Here is a 19,899-nt window from a genome sequence, read left to right as displayed (position 1 = left end):
TTTGGACAAGAAAAAAAACATGTGGGTATGATCAGCAGGAGCCAGAGAACACCTATTACAAATAACATCCATTCCTGGAAATAGGTTACTTAATTTTACATTTGTGAGATGAATTCTATGAAGAACCTTAAACTGAATCAGACTCAGTCTTGCACAAGAAGAGGAGGAATTAACCCTGTCAACAGCCAATTCCCACCATTCTTGCTCCAAACTATGTCCAAGTTCTATCTCCCATTGATGTTTAAACCGGGAGGAAAAGGGCAAAGTATAAGGAAAAATTAAATTATATAAAGTGGATATAGAGCCATGATTCTGAATTAAGCACTTCTCATATAAAGAAGATTCAGACAAGTCTGGAAAAGAAGGACAAAGGGAACGAGCAAAATTACGAACTTGAAAAAAAAAAAACGAAACAAGTTAGACTGTGAAATACTGAATTTCTCTGCAAGATCAGAAAAAGTTGCAAAAACTCCATCAATGAATAAATCAGAAAAATGTAAAAGGCCTCTGTTTTTCCATAGAACATAAGCAGAATCTAAAGTTGAAGGCAGGAATAGATGATTACTATAAATAGGGCCAAATACAGATGCAGCAGCAAGTTTAAAATGTTGTCTGAATTGCCTCCAAATCCTGAGAGAAGTACAAACAACTGGGTTACTAGTGTACTTTGAGGAGCGACTAGACAAAGGAGCACACACCAAGGCAGAAAGCGAAGATGTAGAGCAAGACTGTGCTTCTAATCTACACCAATCTATATTGGGAGAGTTATACCAGCTGTGAATTTTACTAATATTTGCTGCCCAATAATAAATCAAAAAGTTTGGTAGACCAAGACCCCCATCTTTTTTATGTCTCTGGAGATATGCCTTGCTTAACCGAAGAGGCCTGCCCTGCCATATATAAGAAGAAATAGCCCCATCCAAAAGCTTGAAAAAGGACTTAGGTAAAAAACACTGGGAGGGTCCGAAAAGAAACAAAAACCTAGGTAAGATATTCATTTGAATTGACTAGATTCTACCAAAAAGAGTAAGAGGTAACTTATCCCAACGTTACAAATCAGATTTAACTTGAGTCAGTAATTTAGAAAAATTATGTTGATATAACAGATCAAAGGAATGTGAAATACTTCCAAGTAACAAAACTTTGTGGAGGATAAATTAAATAGCAGCTGGAATTTGTTTAGCTAAGTCATTTACTGGGAAACATACGCTTTTATTTATGTTAAGCTTGTATCCAGAAAAGGATCCAAAAGGTGTTAAGCACATGCAAAAGCTCTGAGACTGAGCCAGCTGGGCTCGAGACATAGAGCAAGAGGTCATCAGCATAAAGAGAAACGCGATGCTCTATCCCTCCCCTAACAATACCTGAAAAAGCAAGGAATTTTTCAAAGCAGTGGAAAGTGATTTCATTGCTAAAGCAAACAAGAGCGGAGAAAGGGGACAGCCCTGACGAGTGACTCTTGTCAGGGGGAAATATTGGGAACACAAAAAGTTTGTTCTCATACTGGCAACTGGAGCAGTGTACAGAAGGTGCATCCATGACGTAAAAAGGGGGCCAAAATCAAATCTTTCTAATATAGTGAATAAATAATTCCACTCGACACGGTCGAAGGCCTTTTCTGCATCTGATGAGATGACTATTTCACTTGTGGAAGAAGTAGGTGGAGAAAAAATTATATTTAAAAGTCTTCGAATATTTGATGATAATTGTCGCCCCCTGATGAAACCGGTTTGATCTTCAGAGATTATTTTAGGAAGACAGGGATCCAGACGGTAAGCCAGCACCTTGCCTAATAGTTTCACATCCGAATTTAACGGACTGATAGGCCTCCAACTGCCACATTCATCTGGGTTTTGTCCCGCTTGAGTATTAGTGAAATAGAGGCCAGATGTTTGGCAAACCTTTTTGTAGAAATTAACTGGAAAGCCGTCTGGACCTGCTGCCCTACCACTTTGCATAAACTGAAGACATTTCAAAATCTCATCCAGCTCTAAAGGCTTATCAAGATCCAAGGCTACAGCTGCATCAATGTGAGGAATATCTAGACTGTCTAAGAAGCAATGCATACTAGAATCGTCTTCAGGAGGTTCTGATTTATAGAGATTGGAATAGTAAGAGAAAAAACATAATTGATGTCAGATGGATTCTTAGTCAATGAGCCAGAAAAATAATACACCTGTAATTAAGCGAGAAGCAGCTAGTCCCTTAAGCTGGGATGCTTGTAATCGACCGGCTTTGTCTCCAAACTCATAATAAGTTGCTTTAGTTCTTCGTAACATAAATTCAGCATTCTTTGTACTAAGCAAATCAAATTCTGTTTTTAACTCCAACTTCTTAGCACGTAACTCGGGAGTAGGATTGTTAAGAAGCTGCCTATCAATCTTGATAATGGAATTAATCAGGTCTTGTAACTTTTGTTTCCTTTGCTTGTACTTATGACCAGTATATGAAATAATGTGACCTCGGATTACCACTTTGAATGTTTCCCATAATAAAGAAGGGGACACTGCTTCTGATTTATTTGTCTCAAACACATCAATATTACTACTAATATACTCACAGAATTGTTTGTCTGATAATAATCCTGAATCAAACCTCCACTGATTTGCCCGACCTGTACAAGTAAAATTTAAGTTGAGACAGTGTGGAGCATGATCACAAATGACTATAGCGGAGTATTCAGAAGAACTAACCAAAGGCAAGAGTGCTTTATCTAAGAAAAAATAATCAATGCGCAAGTAAGAATGATGAACATTGGGAAAAAAAAGAATATTCCTTTTTTGATGGGTTAAGACAGCGCCATGGGTCAATACATCCGACCTGATCCATGAATACTGACACTGCCTTAGCCATAGCTGTTTGCTCTTAAGTTTTTGGATTTGACCGATCAAGCTTATAATTGGTCTATAACACAATTGAAATCGCCTCACAAGGTAATGAGTTTAAATTTGGAATAGATGAAAAAAGGGAAGTGAAAAATATGGGATTATCCCAGTTTGGGGCATAAATATTTACTAACACAACTGACGTGTGAAAGAGATTGCCAACAACAATAACAATAATGACCGTCAGGGTCTGCAATGATCTGTGATGGAGAGAAATTAACTTGTTTATGCATAACCGTAGCAGTACCTCTGGCTCTGCTGTTGAAGTTAGAGTGAAACACCTGGCCTATCCAGGGTTTCCTTAATCTGATGTGATCTATAACACGCAGATGTGTTTCCTGAAGAAAAATGATGTCAGAATTCAAATTTTTAAGATGAGAAAAAAAAAAAAAAAAACCTCTAGAACGTTTAATTGGTCCCCCTAAACCTCGAACATTCCAACTAACCAAATTAACAGAAAACCCTCTACTACTTGGCCCCATGTTGAAAACAGCCATTCCTATGGTGCAGAAAAAACTAAATCAATCAGGCAAAGCGACCTCTGCAAACTAAAGGAAAAAAAACAAAACACAATTATGTAAGTAACTGTTCTCCTCCAAACAGATGTTAACAACCCTAAAACCAACAGAACAAAAGAACATCCATCCTAAACTCGCCATAAAAACCAGCACGAGTTGCAGGAACAAACTGTTATACAGCCGGAAATCCATGTAGTGAAGTCCACTCCGATAATGAACAGTACTAATAATAAAAGTGATGCTAATAATAATAATAATAATAATAATAAGAGCAATAAAAATAATAATAATAAAACAAAAATAATTACTGTCCATTTAAGTCCGGGAAACAAAAACAATCCAAAAAGTGCAGTCCTTGTGAGTAAGAAAGAGCGCATATTAATTCAACTATGAGCCACACTAACCATTGCAAATAAAGAATACAGGATAAGGCATAGAAACTCAGTTTGTGAAATTGTCTGTCACTGCCCACTAATAAAGGCAACGCCATTACACATTATCCATCTTGAATGTGATCTTGAAAGTAACATTCAGCCGACTCCGGGGTGTCAAAGATACGCTCACCATTATGGGTGATGCGCAGGTGAGCTGGGTAGATCATGCCGAAGCGTATTCCCTTCTTGTACGGACTTGACTTAACTTTGTTGAAAGCGGCGCGCTTTCTGGCAACACCCGCACTGAAGTCCTCGTAGATCTTTATGGAGTGACCTTGATAGGAGATCTCTTTGTGTTCCTTGGCCCAGCGCAGTACAGTATCTTTGTCCAGAAACCTATGAATCTGACGATGAATTGCCGCGGTCGATCGCCTTGCCGGGGCTTGGGCGCCAAACTGGTGAGCATGATCAATTTCAGGAGGGTGCTGACAGGACATCTTTCATGGTTTCGAAGAAAAAGTCAATCATGAATTCTCTTGGATTCCTGCCCTCAATCCCCTCTGGAAAGCCTACCACCCGTAGATTCTGACGTTTCGATCGGGACACCAAATCATCCACAGCAGAACAGAGCGTTGCGTTTAAATCAGACGCCACTGTTAACTTGGCCTTCGACGAAGTGACTTCGTTCTCCAACTCCGTAATCCTGCTGCTGTGATGAGTAAGGGCCGTTACCATCATCGAAATAGTGGCAGTATGAGAGGCCAAAGTGCTGTGAATGCTATCCAAAGATGTTTGTAAAGGAGACAAGGAAGAGTTCAGCAAAGCAGTAAATTCCTCTGTTAGACTTCGCCTTGACTTCTCAAGCTCTGACACGAGCAACTCTGCTGTTAAAGGAGCAGGTGCCGCCGCTATATCAGACGCCTCGAAGTCTTTACCTGAAGTTTCTTGATTTTTAGCACTGCCAGGTTTAGTAGTCTTACCCATTCCTGCATTCACTCCGCTCCCTCATCACTAAAGACACTTTACCGTGCCGAATATAAGAAATGACTGCTGCAATTAACACAAACTAAGCAAAAAAAGTCAGAGCACAGACAATGTGCGACCTCTCACTACATCGTGAAACCGGAAGCCGTAAAAATAAAATTTAAAACAACTTTTGTAGGAAAAAAATGTAATTCATATATTTGCATAAAAATTGTGATTCGTGTGATATCTGGATTTACACTACGAAAACTGTGTTCTGTTTTGCACAGCTGAAAGTCATAGGCTCGATCTATATATTGAATTTGCAATTAATTCTCTCCTGTTTACAATGTAATGTGATGTAATGATTCTGATATGCAGTCTGCAATGTACACAAAAGGTGACTATGCAGTGACATGGAACCACAAGGTGTTTACATTTGTTCTCCATCATGGATGTGTAGCAGTGTCACTCCATCATTTCTCTGTGTGTAATTGTAGCTGATTTTTATTTGACAAATAATGTAAGAGACTCATGTCATCTCACTTTTTTCATTCCTTTGAATGTTTTTTTTTTTTTTTTCATGATGACTGAAACCTTGTATAATGGGCACTTCTTGTGCTTATTGTACAGCTTATGGTAGATGGCTTGTTGTATTCCTCAACAAGTTGCTTTGGATAAAAGTGTCTGCCAAATTAATAAATGGGTTTTGTGGGTTTGGGTCATGTGGATGTGCTGTGGTTTCACACCTTAATTTTTTGTGTGTTTTCTGCAAATGTAACTGACATTTCCGACAAAATATAGAACAAAAAATCTGTATTTTTATAGTCTTTCATTGATTTCTGTGGGGGATTTGGGGAGGGGGGGCATTTTGTGTGTGTGTGTGTGTGTGTGTGAGCGCAAGCTTTCTGCATTGTGGATATGTGGAAGGGTTGCCACTTCATTTTTGTGTATTTTATAGTTTCCCCATTCATTTCAATGTGGGGTCTCCAGAGTGTGAATTTTTTTCACACTACCATATAACCAGATATCATTCCATTTTTATTTTATTGTTTTTTTTTTTTTTTTTTTTTTTGTAGAGCTAGCAAGTGTTGACAAAATCACAAATAGCTTAGAAGGGTAAATGAGCACTGGGGAACATCTGTCAGCCAATCAGAATCAAGAATTCAATAATATTTTGATAGTAAGCAAAACATATAATAATAATCAAATTAAATCAAATTAAAAAATATTTTTTAAAATGATCAGGCACCACAGTTTGCTGACATACAGTACCTTATTTAAGTAGAGGATGAGGGATCCTCGCTCTGAAAGAACTTTATTCTTTTCATATTTCTGAATGTATTTCTCCTTCCCTGAAGACAACTGAGGACAAGAACATAAGAAAACAAAAACCATCAATACATGATATGATCATAATTCTTTATGTCCTGTCTGCAGATGTGTGTTAAGATTCCTCTTCTATATACAGATGTGAATCATCACTGCATCAGTTTATCATCACAATACCGCTTTAAGATCATGTTCTTCAACATCAAATCCAGTCGGTAAGCCAATGTCCAGAATAGTCATGGTGGCATCAGTTTCTTTGTTTTTGTAGCTGTGAAGATGGAGAGCAAGAGCAGATTTCATTAACAGGCTTTGTAGTTTTGCACCTTGTTTTTAGTCTGTGTTTAAAACTGCTTTCACACTAGAGCTTTTGGTGTAAACCGAAGTCCGTTTGATCTCAGAATTATTATATTGTAGTAACACAGAGCTGCTCGTCTCCGAATAAACTGTCTTTGTAAAGCGAGTTGCATCTGCATCAGAATGCAGTGAAACTGGAGTCTCTGTTAGAGTCATTATTTAGTTACAATGGCAACCAGCTGTTACTAGTACTCATGTTTATAATGTAAACATACCGCCAATGTGGGAAAACTGAGGCAGGATCAAATTTGGGCTCCGACCAATTAATCAAACCAAGTGTGAAAACAGCCTAAATGAGCACATGATTTCTTAACATAAAAATAAACTTGTTAGAATGTGTTTACATACAAGAAACCCATAATGAAGTTGTAGCTTGCAATGGTTCCTTTTTTTCCTACAGGGAAACAAAAGTATTTTGTCAGGTCTTCCCTTGATTGGAGGAATATAAAAATAAAATGGTAATAATCCAAATTAAAAAGTAGTACATAGAGGTATTAAACCCAGAGTTAACAACTAGAGTCATTAGCCCCTTTCGCACAATCCTGGTAAATTACCATAAAATTACTGTAAGAATGACTTTACTGGTAAATACACAAATGTGCTGTTCACACAAGCAACAGCATTCCATCTTTTTTTTTTTACCAGTAACATACCATCCAATGCCAAAAAAACGGTACACTTTGAGAGGTCAATTATTGAAAATTACAGTTTAAAGCTGCACTGTTTTCTTCATCCACCTGGATGAGGAGAAGCATTTTAGTTTCATGATCTGTCCAAACTGATAAGTTTTTTTTTTTTTACTTCTGAGTGACAGGCATAAGGAGATCACACAGAACAAGTGTTTGATTTTAAAAACATGAGGCACATAATAATTACTAATAGTACTGCAGTTACTATAGCATGCAATACACTGCAGAGCCGTTAATTTGGCAGAACTGATTTACCGGTATTTTTTAAAAGGTCCTGTTCACACATGATCTCTCAACAGTAATTTACACTCAAAAAAATTATTTGGTCTAAATTGTTCCAGTGTTCATGTGTTTCCACACTACAGAGTGTTCAAGTAGAATTGAAGCAGTGCTGGAGTTAAGGAGATAATTATGTGATGATTGATCATTAATGATGAACACCTGCTGTTATCAAGAAGAATCACCGAAGGAAAGAGAAACACAAGAACTACAACTGACTTCAGCCACAGCTGAAGATGAAATCAACTGAAAAAAAAGAAGACATTAAATCTCTCAAGATCTGATTAAACAGCATCAGACTGACCAGATTGACTTTATTTCTGTCAGACTTCTAGAGAAGCTCTTATTGAGAATTAACAGAGGTTTAGATGCATTATTGTTTTGTTTGAAATCACCATCAAAGAGACCAGTGTTTCGTTTTGTTGGGCTCTTGACCCTTGACATTTTGGTGTTAATATTACGCTGGTTGCTTTAATTGTGTGATCATTTAAAACACACTTAGCTTAACCAGCGAAGCCAAGTGAAAAAGAGTTGTGGGTAGATCTTGTCACTGGTCACTGACCTCATTTCAAGTCCAATTTCTGATTATATAGACATTATACTGTTTTAGATTTTTTCGTAGCTTCATATCTTGCAGTATTGTAAATATCAGATCATTTGAATAATTGACAAATCACCTTGTGCACATAAAGTTCTCATCTGTAGCAATACAAAGACCACAGACATCAAGAATCAGTGTATGAATCTCAACAATGGTGACGTTCAGAGTTTTATCTGAATATTTTCTTGACTATCACAAAACAAGCTACTAAAAGTCACAACTATAACAGCATACTTAAAATAAAATAGTAAGAATAAAGTCTGCGATCTTTGCATTGTTACAGATGAAAACTTTTTGAGCACAAAGTGACTTGTAAATTATTTAAATTATCTGATTTTACAAGACTACTACATCTGAAGCTATATAAAAAAATCTAAAGCAGTACTACATCCATACAATCAGATGTTGGACTTGAAATGAGATCGGTGGATCATTTGCCCACAATTTATTTATTTTTTTTAGCTTTGCTGGCTAAACGAAGTGTGTTCTATATAAACACACAATTAAAGTAGCCAGTATAATATTAACATCAAAATGTCAAGGGTCAAGAGCCCAGAGCCCAACAAAAGCAAACACTGGTCTCTTTGATGGTGATTTCAAACAAAACAATAAAGCATCTAAACCTCTGTTAATTCTCAATAAGAGCTTCTCTAGAAGTCTGACAGAAATAAAGTCAATCTGGTCAGTCTGATGCTGTTTAATCAGATCTTGAGAGATTTAATGTCTTCTTTTTTTCAGTTGATTTCATCTTCAGCTGTGGCTGAAGTCAGTTGTAGTTCTTGTGTTTCTCTTTCCTTCGGTGATTCTTCTTGATAACAGCAGGTGTTCATCATTAATGATCAATCATCACATAATTATCTCCTTAACTCCAGCACTGCTTCAATTCTACTTGAACACTCTGTAGTGTGGAAACACATGAACACTGGAACAATTTAGACCAAATCATTTTTTTGAGCGTACCAGTGAAGTATGTGTGGGTTAAGTGCAGTGTGTAAAACTTTAATGTATGGAAAGTGCCACAGAAAGGGCAGAAACTCAATCTTACTTTCGGGTTCTTTTTCCATTTTAACAGTCAGATCAAATGATTTACAGTCAGACTTCTTCTCAGCAGGTCTGGCGTAGTACAGCGTCAGAACCTGAAAACAGCAGCACGTCTCAGTTTAGATGTTCACACACTTTAATCTTGCTGTTGACTGTATAAACACTCATGAACACTCACCGAGAGAGTGGCTGTTCCAGTTCCTCTTGCAGTTACATTGAAGTCCTTGTTTAAGTCCACCTGTTGTGTGAACACAGACATACTCGTCATCAGAATAATCAAATCCATGAAGCAATAGAGATACCTGAAGATTTCATTGACCAAACAGCAGTGTTGGGCACGTTACTTTAAAAAAGTAATTAGTTATAGTTACTAGTTACTTCTCACAAATAGTAACTGAGTTAGTAACTGAGTTACATCATTATAAAAGTAACTAATTACCAGGGAAAGTAACTATTGCGTTACTTTTAAAAAAATGTTCAAATGTCAAATAACTTTGGATGCCCCCAATATTAAATATGTTAAATTAATGAAATGGACACTAAAAAGAATAAATTATTATTATAAAACATTGTACATTAATCTACACTATTTATCTACTGACACTTAGTATCAGTCTGTCAAGCATTATAATATAATATTATGATAATTTAATATTATATTATATGATGATAGAACTTTAGTAATTAGAATAACCAAGTATGAATGCATGTTTGTCATCAATATAAAACGCACTAAGGATTAATGAGCTGCTGGGTTCATGAATATTAATCACGTTGTCTGCGTTCGCTCGAATTGATTTGCTGAAATCAAAACAGGGACGTTAATAGGTGAGCGCCAGCCAATGAGATTGTCGTTTGCTCATTAGTTCTGGCCACTACCAGAGAACCCGGCAGTTCTTAAAAGCTGAAGAATTCCAAACAAAGAATATCGTTTACATGTAGCGCGTCAATTCTGCATGTTATGAAAGACTCTCTCACTCTGTATCTTTCTTTGCGTGCGTGTATGTGAGAGAAAGCGACGGCGAGTCGTGCGCCTTCACACTAGAGTTTATGGTACGTCAAATACAGCTACACCATTCAGATGAACTGAAAAATTTAATTCTAATAATATAATATAGTAACGCCACATTTTATTGTCAGTGACAGTAACAGCGTTGTAACGGGGGAAACAGTAATTCGTTTGATTACTCGTTACTGAAAAAAATAACGCCGTTAGTAACGCCGTTTATTTATAACGCCGTTATTCCCATCACTGCCAAACACAATGCTAGACAATTAACGTGAACATAGACAATTAAAAATGATGAATGACAAACAACAGCGCTCCCATAATACAATAATAAAAAAATAACAATTCAATTGAAATATTGAGCTTGAAACATTTTGAACAGTTTTAATGAGATACTCACCTTGCCTGACCGTGTAAGATGAACATTTTTTCTTTGAATGGTCCATTTGTCAGATCTCTTTCTTCCTGACACCGACAGCTCCACATCCAGATTGAAGTTTTGGTTATCCTTCACCTGCATGCGATACTCTGCCACGGCCTGGAACACCATCATGGTCACCTAGAAAAGACAGAAAAGCATTCACAGACAGGCATTCGGAGTGCTACTAAATCACAATTATGGAAGAAACAAAGCTTTTTGAAACTTTTAATAAATTGGACCAATTCTTTTACTAAAAGCATCGCTATATCAGCTTTTGTGCATTTGTGTTTAATGTGTTTACTGGCAGCAGTTGCCAGTAATGTACTGTTAATTTACAGCTCTTCATTTTTACAGCATGTTACTGTTATACTACCACGGAAATTAACCCTGCTCAAATTGCTTCAAACAGTTCAAGTTTCAAATATTAGTATCCATACGGTATTAGTAATGTGAACTTATATAATTTGAGACCACTGAGAATACATATTTCTTAGCATAAAACTGCAAACACTTTAAATAACTAAAAACATGTCTTTAACTCAAATCATTGCAGTTTATCATCAGCTATAGCACATGTATATGCTGGAGTACTTAACAAAAAGATCATCGCTGCTTAAGCAACTGCACAGTTACTTTAAATAAAGCAGCAGAACGTCAGTGTTTGTGGCTTATCATTGACTGAAGCACATGCTCTACTCTCCAGCACAATGGTGACTCACAAAACTTTACAAAACAAAAATTAAACAGATCTCTCTTGTACAAAAACACATTAATACAGTTCAGTTTAATATTTACTCTCCTTATCAGTTCATGACTTTGCATAACTGTTTTCTGTGGACCTTCACTAATATTTCAGTAAAAATAACTTTTTTTCGTTTGGTTAATCTGACTGTTATGTTTTACAGTAAATTGCTGTTTTTTCTTTGAATTAACGGTAATCTACTGGCAGCACAGTTGCCAGTAAGTAACTGTTTTTCTACAGTTTGTTGCCGTAAATTAATTACAGTTTATTACTGTTAAATTACATTTCATGCTGTTTTTTTTATCTTACATCTTTAACCCTTTAAACCCCACAACAAAATCCTCAGTTTTAAATGAACACTTATAATGTGTGCACACTACAGAGTGTTAGAGTGACACTGAATCAGTGCTGAAGTTAATGAGACAATTATGTGATTAATTAAATGATAATTGTGGATTAGTGATGAACAGCTGCTGTTAACAAGCAGAATCACTGAAGAAAGTGAAACACAAGAACTACAACTGACTTCATCCACAGCCTTAGATGAAATCAACTGAAATAAAGAAGACATTAAATCTCTCAAGATCTGATTAAACAACTCCCAAAACAGCATTACTTCACACATTACTAACCAGACTGATGCTATTTCTGTCAGACGTTCAGAGAAATGCAAGGTTTTTTTTTTTTTATTATATAAAGTACCATGATGGAGATCAGTGTTAGCTTTAGTTGGGCTCTTGACCCTTGACTTTTTGAAATCAACTTTTTTTTGGTTGGTGTACACGTGTTTTAAAACACGTTTATTATGGCAAAGAGAACCAAAACAAAAACTATAATATTGTTAGTTATGTTTCGCTAATAACGTAACCATTATTCAACACCATATTCACTGATTTGTTCCAGTGTCTCTTCTGTAACCAAAGTGATGATTTAATAACAGCCTGCTCACGCTTTTGCTCTAGTTTATGTAAGAGTGTTAAAAAGAGTACTGACAATTAAAAAAAAATAAGAGCTCTAAAGTGCTATGAAACACACACATCGAGAATCAGCGTATGAATCTCAACAATGGCGACTAATCAACCAAAATAAATAAACAGATCAACTCTGAACATCACAAAACATGCTAATATAACTCAACACAAAACAAAAGCAATTATAAAAGCACATTGAAAGAATTAGAGAAAATAAGTGGACAATTCAGTGGCATAATTTATTCATGTCGCAATGCATGCTGGGAGTCATGGTACCCAGTATGCATTGCAGCATGAAGCTTTTGACTCACCATTGTTGAGATTCATATGTTGATTCTTGATGTCTGTATGTGTCTGAATTATGCCATTGTACTGAAAGTCTTGTGCATAAGAAGTTTTATAGTTTGCCATAATAGATTGTTGTTTTGCAGTATCATATAACACGTGTCATGAATAACATGAAAGAAAAAAAAAAAAAAAAAACACACCCACCACTTCATTAAAGACTGGATGAGATTAGTGAAAGCCGCTTCATAATGATTACAGTCCAACAAAATTTTTTTTTGGTTTCTCTTGCAACAAATATATTTTACAAACACTGTTATAGCAACAACAACAACAAAAAAATCTAGCATTACAAAGTCAAGGGTCAAGAGCCCAACTAAAGCAAACGCTGATCGCCATAATGGTGAGGTCATGCAAAACGTTTTCAATAAAGCATCTAAATGTCTATTAATTCTCAAGTAAGTTTGTAGATATATGTCAAAAATAAAGTCAGACTGTGATGTGTGAGGTTTGGTGATGCTGTTTGTGGAGTTGTTTAATCATCCTCTGCTGTTTTATTTCAGTTGATTTCATCTAAGGCTGTGTCTGAAGTCAGTTGTAGTTTCATTTTTCTCTTTTCTTCAGTGATTCTGCTTGTTCACAACAGCTGTTCATCATTGGCTGAATTCACTCATTAGTGTTCATTCTCTCTGTGAGGTGGACTATATTAGTAAACTCATGTAGGGCATAGTGAATGAGGGCATAGGGTGTGATTTGAAACACAGCCTCTGAGCGCTGTTACTTCACAGGACTGCAGAAGGCTACTTTCTCGAAAACAACAAATATTACCCAGAATTCATTGTTTTTAACGGGATTTTACTGTTGTAATGAAAAAACAGGATGTTACTGGCAGAATATAGCCGTTTTTTTACAGCAACTTTTTACAGTGTGCAAGTGAACGTCGCTTTATTGTACCATCCCAAAGAAGCACAAAATCACTTTCACGGACTTTTAAATTAAATGTTCCATCCTGGTGGAATGACCTGCCCAACTCAATCGGAGCAACTGAGTCCTTCAAGAATCAGCTAAAAACACATCTTGCAAAGTCTTCATTTGACCCTCGAACTCTAGCACTCTCTATTCTAGTTCTATTCTATCTACTTGTTTTCTTTTTATTTATTAAAAAAAAAAAAAAAAAAAAAAAAACCTTGCTACATGTACTGTGTATGTATTGGCTAACTGAGACTTGTCACAGCACTTACATATTATTGCTCTTTTGTTGGTTTTGATTGTCATCATTTGTAAGTCACTTTGGATAAAAGTGTCTGCTAATTGACTAAATGTAAATGTAAATCTACAAATGTATAATACTCATTTTAATAAGAGTAGAATCTTAACTCAGTCAGAATATGATTTTACACTATAAAAATGAGGTCGTTGCAACATTTACAGTGCATGCTTATCCCAACTTGAGGTCAAATTACTGTCAAATGATGAGGTGTTAGTGTACCTGTGTGGTGCCAGATCCTCCATAGTGAGACTGTTGTTTGGCCAGCCAGTGCACTGCCTCTCCTGCTGTATCGAAGTCTTTGTCCTTCACAAGCGCCAGCACAGCATAAGCTGTCGCCTCTACTGAGGGATAATACTGTCCAGGGACAGTCCAGGACCGACCCGCTGTTTCAAACACAAAACAGGATTAGAAACAGGTATGTAGACGGAGCTGGAGCACAGAGTGGAAGCAGCATAAAATGACACTGCAAAACTTACAAAATCCTTTCATAATTTTCACTATGGTTTGTTTTGTTGTTCCATGTTGCAGAGGTGGAGTCAAGTCACAAGTCTCAATTTCCTACCATCAAATCTCAAGTAAGTCTCAAGTCACAGTGCTAAGAAAAAAAAAAAAAAGGACCGTACTATACTAGGACCGTTTCTGCCACCATATCTTGAATTTTGGATGCATTTTGAATAATTATGGTGGCATTTTTGGCCAAGGCCACTGATAATTTCCGACTGATACATACACAATAAAACCTCCAGTGTTAAATCAACACTCCCAGTGTATATATAATCCACACTCAGAGTGTTAAAAAAGTAACACTGAAGCAGTGTTAAAGTTAATGAGATAATTAGTTTAGTAATTGAGTGATGATTGAGCATTAATGAAGAACACCTGCTGTTAACAAACTGAATCACTGAAAGAAAGAGAAAGAAGAACAGAAAAAAGAGACGAGATGAGCAGAAATACAAGAACTACAACTGACTTCAGCCACAGCCTCAGATGAAATCAACACTAGATAAAAGCAATTAAATCTCTCAAGATCTCAGCAGAGGATGATTAAACAACTCCATAAACAGCATCACCAGCGTCACACGTTACTAACTAGATTGACTTTAGATTTTGATGTTTTAGTTTTGTTTGAATTACCATTATCGAGGTCAGTGTTTGCTTTAGTTGGGCTCTTGACCCTTGACTTAAAACTTTACAATTACTTTGGCTACTGTAACTGCGTGTTTATTTAGACATGTTAGTTATGGCGCAAAGAAAAAAAGCCAAGTGAAAATGTGATCCGGAGTTGGTTATGTTACTAAAGACATAATCAGTGTATAGTGTCTTGAATAACTGGTTTTACTCTGAGAATAGTCACAAGTGGTAGATTTATTAATTAATTTTGAGATTGTGTAGTTTAAGACCTGACAGTTTTAATATTAATCTAAAAGACTTGAAACTTATTCTGCACTGGAAGTTTACTTTTCTTCATCAAACAGACTTCAAGAATCAGCATATGAATCTCAACAATGGTGACAATCAACATAAAGCTCCATGTTGCAGTGCATTCTGGGAGCACCAATCAAAACTCATCCATGGCTCCCAGCATGCAATGCGACATGAATAAATTATGCAGCTGTCTTAGTATTTTCTTTTATTCTTACTATTTCCTTTTGTTTTGCTATTTTGTTGTGACTTTTAGTAGCGTCTTTTGTGATGTTCACAGATGATCTTTTTATCTGAATATGTTGATTATCACCATTGTTGAGATTCATACGCTGAGTCTTGATGCCTGTATGATAATGCAGTTTGGACTTTTTAGTGCTGATTTACTTTTAAAAGTCTTTCAAATTAATCTTAAAACTGATGGATGAAGCTTTACGTTTTATGCGATCAAAATAAAAAAAAGTAATCAATCAATGACATGCTCTGAATGAAATCAGTTACAGAAATCACTAAATGCTGGTGATTTCTTTATAGAAGTCTAATTGTGTAATTCTCAAAAACTTTTGTAGAAGTCTGACAGAAATAACGTCAGTCTGGTTAGTAATAATGATGCTAGTAATGCTGTTTGTGGAGTTGTTTAATCCTCCTCTGCTGAGATCTTCAGAGATTTAATGTCTTTTATTAGCAGTTGTTTTGCAGGCTGTGGCTGGAAGTCAATAGTAGCTGTTGTGTTTCTGCTCGTCTCTTTTTTCTTTAGCAGGTGTTTGTCACTAATGCTCAATCCGTACTAGTTTAATCACTTAATTATCTAATGAACTGCAGTGCTGCTTCAGTCTTATTTTTAGCACTCTGTAGTATGCATACTGAGCAGAGTTCATTTCATTGTTTCATCTGGGCTGACCCATGTGGGGCCCTCATGGAACCCGCGGACAAAACTGGCTGGGGCCCAGTTAGATAGCCCAGGTGCCACCCATCTGGGCCCCACATAAGATTGTTGGCTGGGATTTTGCCCAAGTCGAGTAATCGGCAAAATACCAGAAGTGGCACATTCCACGGAGGAGAATCCATGAAACGCATTAGACCGTTTTCCAAGGCCGCATATATAAATATTAAACCCATTTAAAAATCACAATAAAATATAATGTACAGTGTACATTTTAGGAAATCCTCAGACCTCAGTCACATACAAAAAGGCATCATGCCTCAGACTAAAAGGCTTCGGGTCTCAGGAAAAACAATGTCAGGTGTCTGAACTCGTACAATTAGGCATCGAGCAAAATGGCCTCAGACAAAAAGGCATCAGGAAAAAACGGACTCAGGTGGAAGTTTAGCGTTTCCCTCAGTCTGACGTCACATGTACACAGTATAGAAGTGGTACAGATTGAGACAAGTAGAGTTTATAATTATTTTGTAAATTTGTATTATTTATGAATTTTGTTTGCACGTTTAATAAAGTTTGCTAAACAACATATTGCTAGCTTGTATGTTGGCAAACTATAGTGAAGTTAGGCTAAAGAGATCTTTGATATTACTGGGGAAATGGCTTTGCTGTTCCGCACCCACTTTTAAAAAGTGAATTTGCATTTTCATTCAGCCGTTGCTGTTTTTTCTGCAGACCAATGTCAATCAGGATGTTCTGTTCTGTACAGAACATAACCATATATCAGGTACTGCTTAACTTAGCTTAACTCTCTCTCTCAATTTTCAATTTCAATTTCATATTGCTTAATTGGCATGACATACTTGGATACATATTGCCAACCCAGTCAACAATTTGATCTCACAGTGACGTCACCATGAGCTCACAGGATACTCGTGATGAGGTCACAATGTGAGGTAACAGTGAGCTAAAAGTGTAACCTCACAGCGCCCTCACTGTGTGCTCATACTAATGTGAGGTCAAAGTGCACTCACTGTACAGAGACTAGGTACCCAGCATGCATTGCAGCATAAAGCTTTTGATTGTCACCATTGTTGAGATTCATACACTGACTCTTGATGTCTCTCTTTGTGTTTGAATGATAGGGTAGTTAATAATGTTTGTGTCTTATGGTTTTATAACCCTTCATAACTGATTATGAGACTGCTGGATCTTATACGGTTTAATCACAGAGCTATTATATTTAGAAACTTTAGATTAATAAAACCTCACAAAGACTGCATATTGAATCTAGGTGATGACTGTGTTATCATGACTAGCAAACCAACATCACCTGGTTGCAGTCTCTTTTTGGTTTTCCTTGCCATAACAAATGTGCTTTACAAACACAGTTACAGCAGCCCCAAAAATATAATGTTATAAAGTCAAGGGTCAAGAGCCCAACTAAAGCAAACACTACTCACCACGATGGTAACGTCAAACAAAACAACAAAAGATCATCATCTAAATATGTAAATTCTCAATAAGCGCTTTTGTAGATGTCTGACAGAAATAAGAACCCCGCTCATCTTTTTGAGTTCACAATGAGCTCATATATTACTCACACTGTGAGGATCACCGTATGAGAATGGTGTGATGTCGAAGGCTATGGCTGAAGTCAGTTGTAGTTCTTGTATTTCTGCTCGCCTCGTCTCTTTTTTCTGCTCTTCTTTCTCTTTCTTTCAGTGATTCAGTTTGTAAACAGCAGGTGTTCTTCATTAATGTTCAATCATCACTCAATTACTAAACTAATTATCTCATTAACTTTAACACTGCTTCAGTGTTACTTTTTTAACACTCTGAGTGTGGATTATATATACACTGGGAGTGTTGATTTTGCATGTCTCCTTTGTCTGTCACACCCATTTCAGGTCTTGGAGTTGCTACTAATGAGCTGATGAGTTGAATCAGCTGTGATTGATAAAGGAGACATGCAAAATGTGCAGTGTTGGGGAGGCTCCAGGAACGTGTTTGGGAACCCCTGTTCTAGGCTGTATAATACTGACTGTCTCAGAACAGAACTATCTCAGAACATTTTCACCTCAGTAAAGAAAGTATTGTGTTTCAAGTTGTAATTATATTTGTCTTGATGTTTCAAAACGACTCGCTTGTGTGTTTTCTTATGCACGCTGGCGCGAACTTCCATGCACTCTACTACTAATATTAATTCTTTTGGGCCAGTGGTGAACTGTTCATTCTTGACTAAAGGAAAACACAATTAAATTTTTTTTTAAATAATAATTTTCCAGGACAACTACAAGTTTTTCCGGGACATTTTCTGTCATTTTCCATGTGTTTTCCAGGAATAGAAAATTAGTCATAAATTTCCCAGGTTTCCAGGACGCGTGGGAACCCCGAGTCCTTCACCTCTGCCATGCTGTACAGTTTTTGATGTTGGTGTGACTGACCTTCTCCTTGGGTGGAGTGTCTCATCAAGATGTCTTTATTGAATTTGTCAGCATTGGCCATGGCATAGGACGTTATCGCAACAGCGTAAGGATTGGTCAGTCGTGGAAGTTGACCTTCCAAGAAAGAAACAGCCCTCCTGATACTGTCATGCAGACTCTATAAAAGTGTGTATATGATGTTATGAGGAAGAGTGGAAAAAAGCACCTGTTCATTCTTAATGTTTTGGCAAACAAAATCAGAGGCGGACAATCCAGGGGTCAGAAAGTAAAAGTCCTGCCATGTGTTTATTCCACCCATGAACTCTGCAGCTGATTTCACCAGAGGAGGAACCAACTCATTCCTTTCAAGTCACAAGCAAGTCTCAAGTCAAATCCCAAGTCCTCAAAGAGTTAAAGTTAATGAGATAATTAAGTGTCTAATTAAATTATGATTGTGCATTAGTGATGAACACCTGCTGTTATTGAGAATTACAGAGGATCAGATATTAATGTTTTAATGGTTAAAATGATGCCACCATCATGGAGATCAGTGTGTGCTTTAGTTGGGCTCTTGGCCTTTGACTCCTGTGTTAGATCTCTCTTTGCAGCATTACATGTGTTGCTGTAAAGTAAAGAGATCAGGGCTGCACAATGAGAAACCATGCTTTTACAGCTGTACTGATTGTTTGTTTTCTTATTCTTTGTGTTGTATGTTTAGGTTTTGAAAAATCAATCTTGTGAAATAGCGTGCAAGAAACTTGTTGTTCTAATAGTTATGATGAATTCATTTGAAATCGACTGTATTTAATGCATATAAACACTTAAACTCTTCTGCTATTTAGGCGATGCAGACATAATGAACCAGAATATGAATCTCAACAATGGTGACAACCAACAAAATTCTTCATGCTGCAATGTATGCTGGGTAAGACCATAGTAAAACTCCCATCATGCACTGCAGTATGAATTATTATTGTCACCAGTTGAGGATCATATGATAAGTGTTCATGTCAAAAGCCTGAGCTGATGCTGTTCTTCCTCATATGTAATCACTACAGTAGCATTTGTTTGGTAGGACTTTTTTCCTGAAATTCAGTAATAGCTGAATATCACTCAATAAACCAAAGCGAGACACCTTCATGATGCTCATTTAAATGATTTAAAAGCAGAAAGTGTAAACTAAACTGCTACATCAAGCTCTTGATTCAGCAATGCACAAATGTTTGTTGTGAAACAATATTGCACTTGCTTAAAAGCAAATTACTTTGAGTTATTAAAAGGGTCAAGAGCCCAACTAAAGCAAACACTGCTCTCCATGATGGTGGCATCCTTTTAACCAATAAAACATCAACATCTGATCCTCTGTGATTCTCAATAATAGCAGGTGTTCATCATTAATGCACAATCATAATTTAATTAGACACTTAATTATCTCAT

At 36.6% G+C, this 19,899-nt stretch overlaps 1 protein-coding gene across 1 annotated transcript in view; it reads right to left on the bottom strand.

Moving 5' to 3' along the window:
• The window catches only part of LOC131545870 (complement C3-like), a 109,890-nt gene that overhangs the window by 10,452 nt on the left and 79,539 nt on the right, over positions 1-19,899 (bottom strand). Inside the window, exons 28-35 of the mRNA XM_058785070.1 lie at positions 18,484-18,640; positions 13,954-14,117; positions 10,446-10,604; positions 9,215-9,274; positions 9,041-9,131; positions 6,775-6,820; positions 6,250-6,340; positions 6,016-6,105 (exon numbers count right to left, since the gene is read on the bottom strand). Of these exons, the coding sequence (XP_058641053.1) occupies positions 6,016-6,105; positions 6,250-6,340; positions 6,775-6,820; positions 9,041-9,131; positions 9,215-9,274; positions 10,446-10,604; positions 13,954-14,117; positions 18,484-18,640 (858 nt within the window). The remainder of the gene's footprint in view (positions 1-6,015; positions 6,106-6,249; positions 6,341-6,774; positions 6,821-9,040; positions 9,132-9,214; positions 9,275-10,445; positions 10,605-13,953; positions 14,118-18,483; positions 18,641-19,899) is intronic.

Source organism: Onychostoma macrolepis, chromosome 01 (assembly GCF_012432095.1).
Source record: "Onychostoma macrolepis isolate SWU-2019 chromosome 01, ASM1243209v1, whole genome shotgun sequence".
In the NCBI taxonomy this organism is placed as follows: domain Eukaryota; kingdom Metazoa; phylum Chordata; class Actinopteri; order Cypriniformes; family Cyprinidae; genus Onychostoma; species Onychostoma macrolepis.
This window is presented reverse-complemented; position numbering and strand designations above follow the sequence as displayed.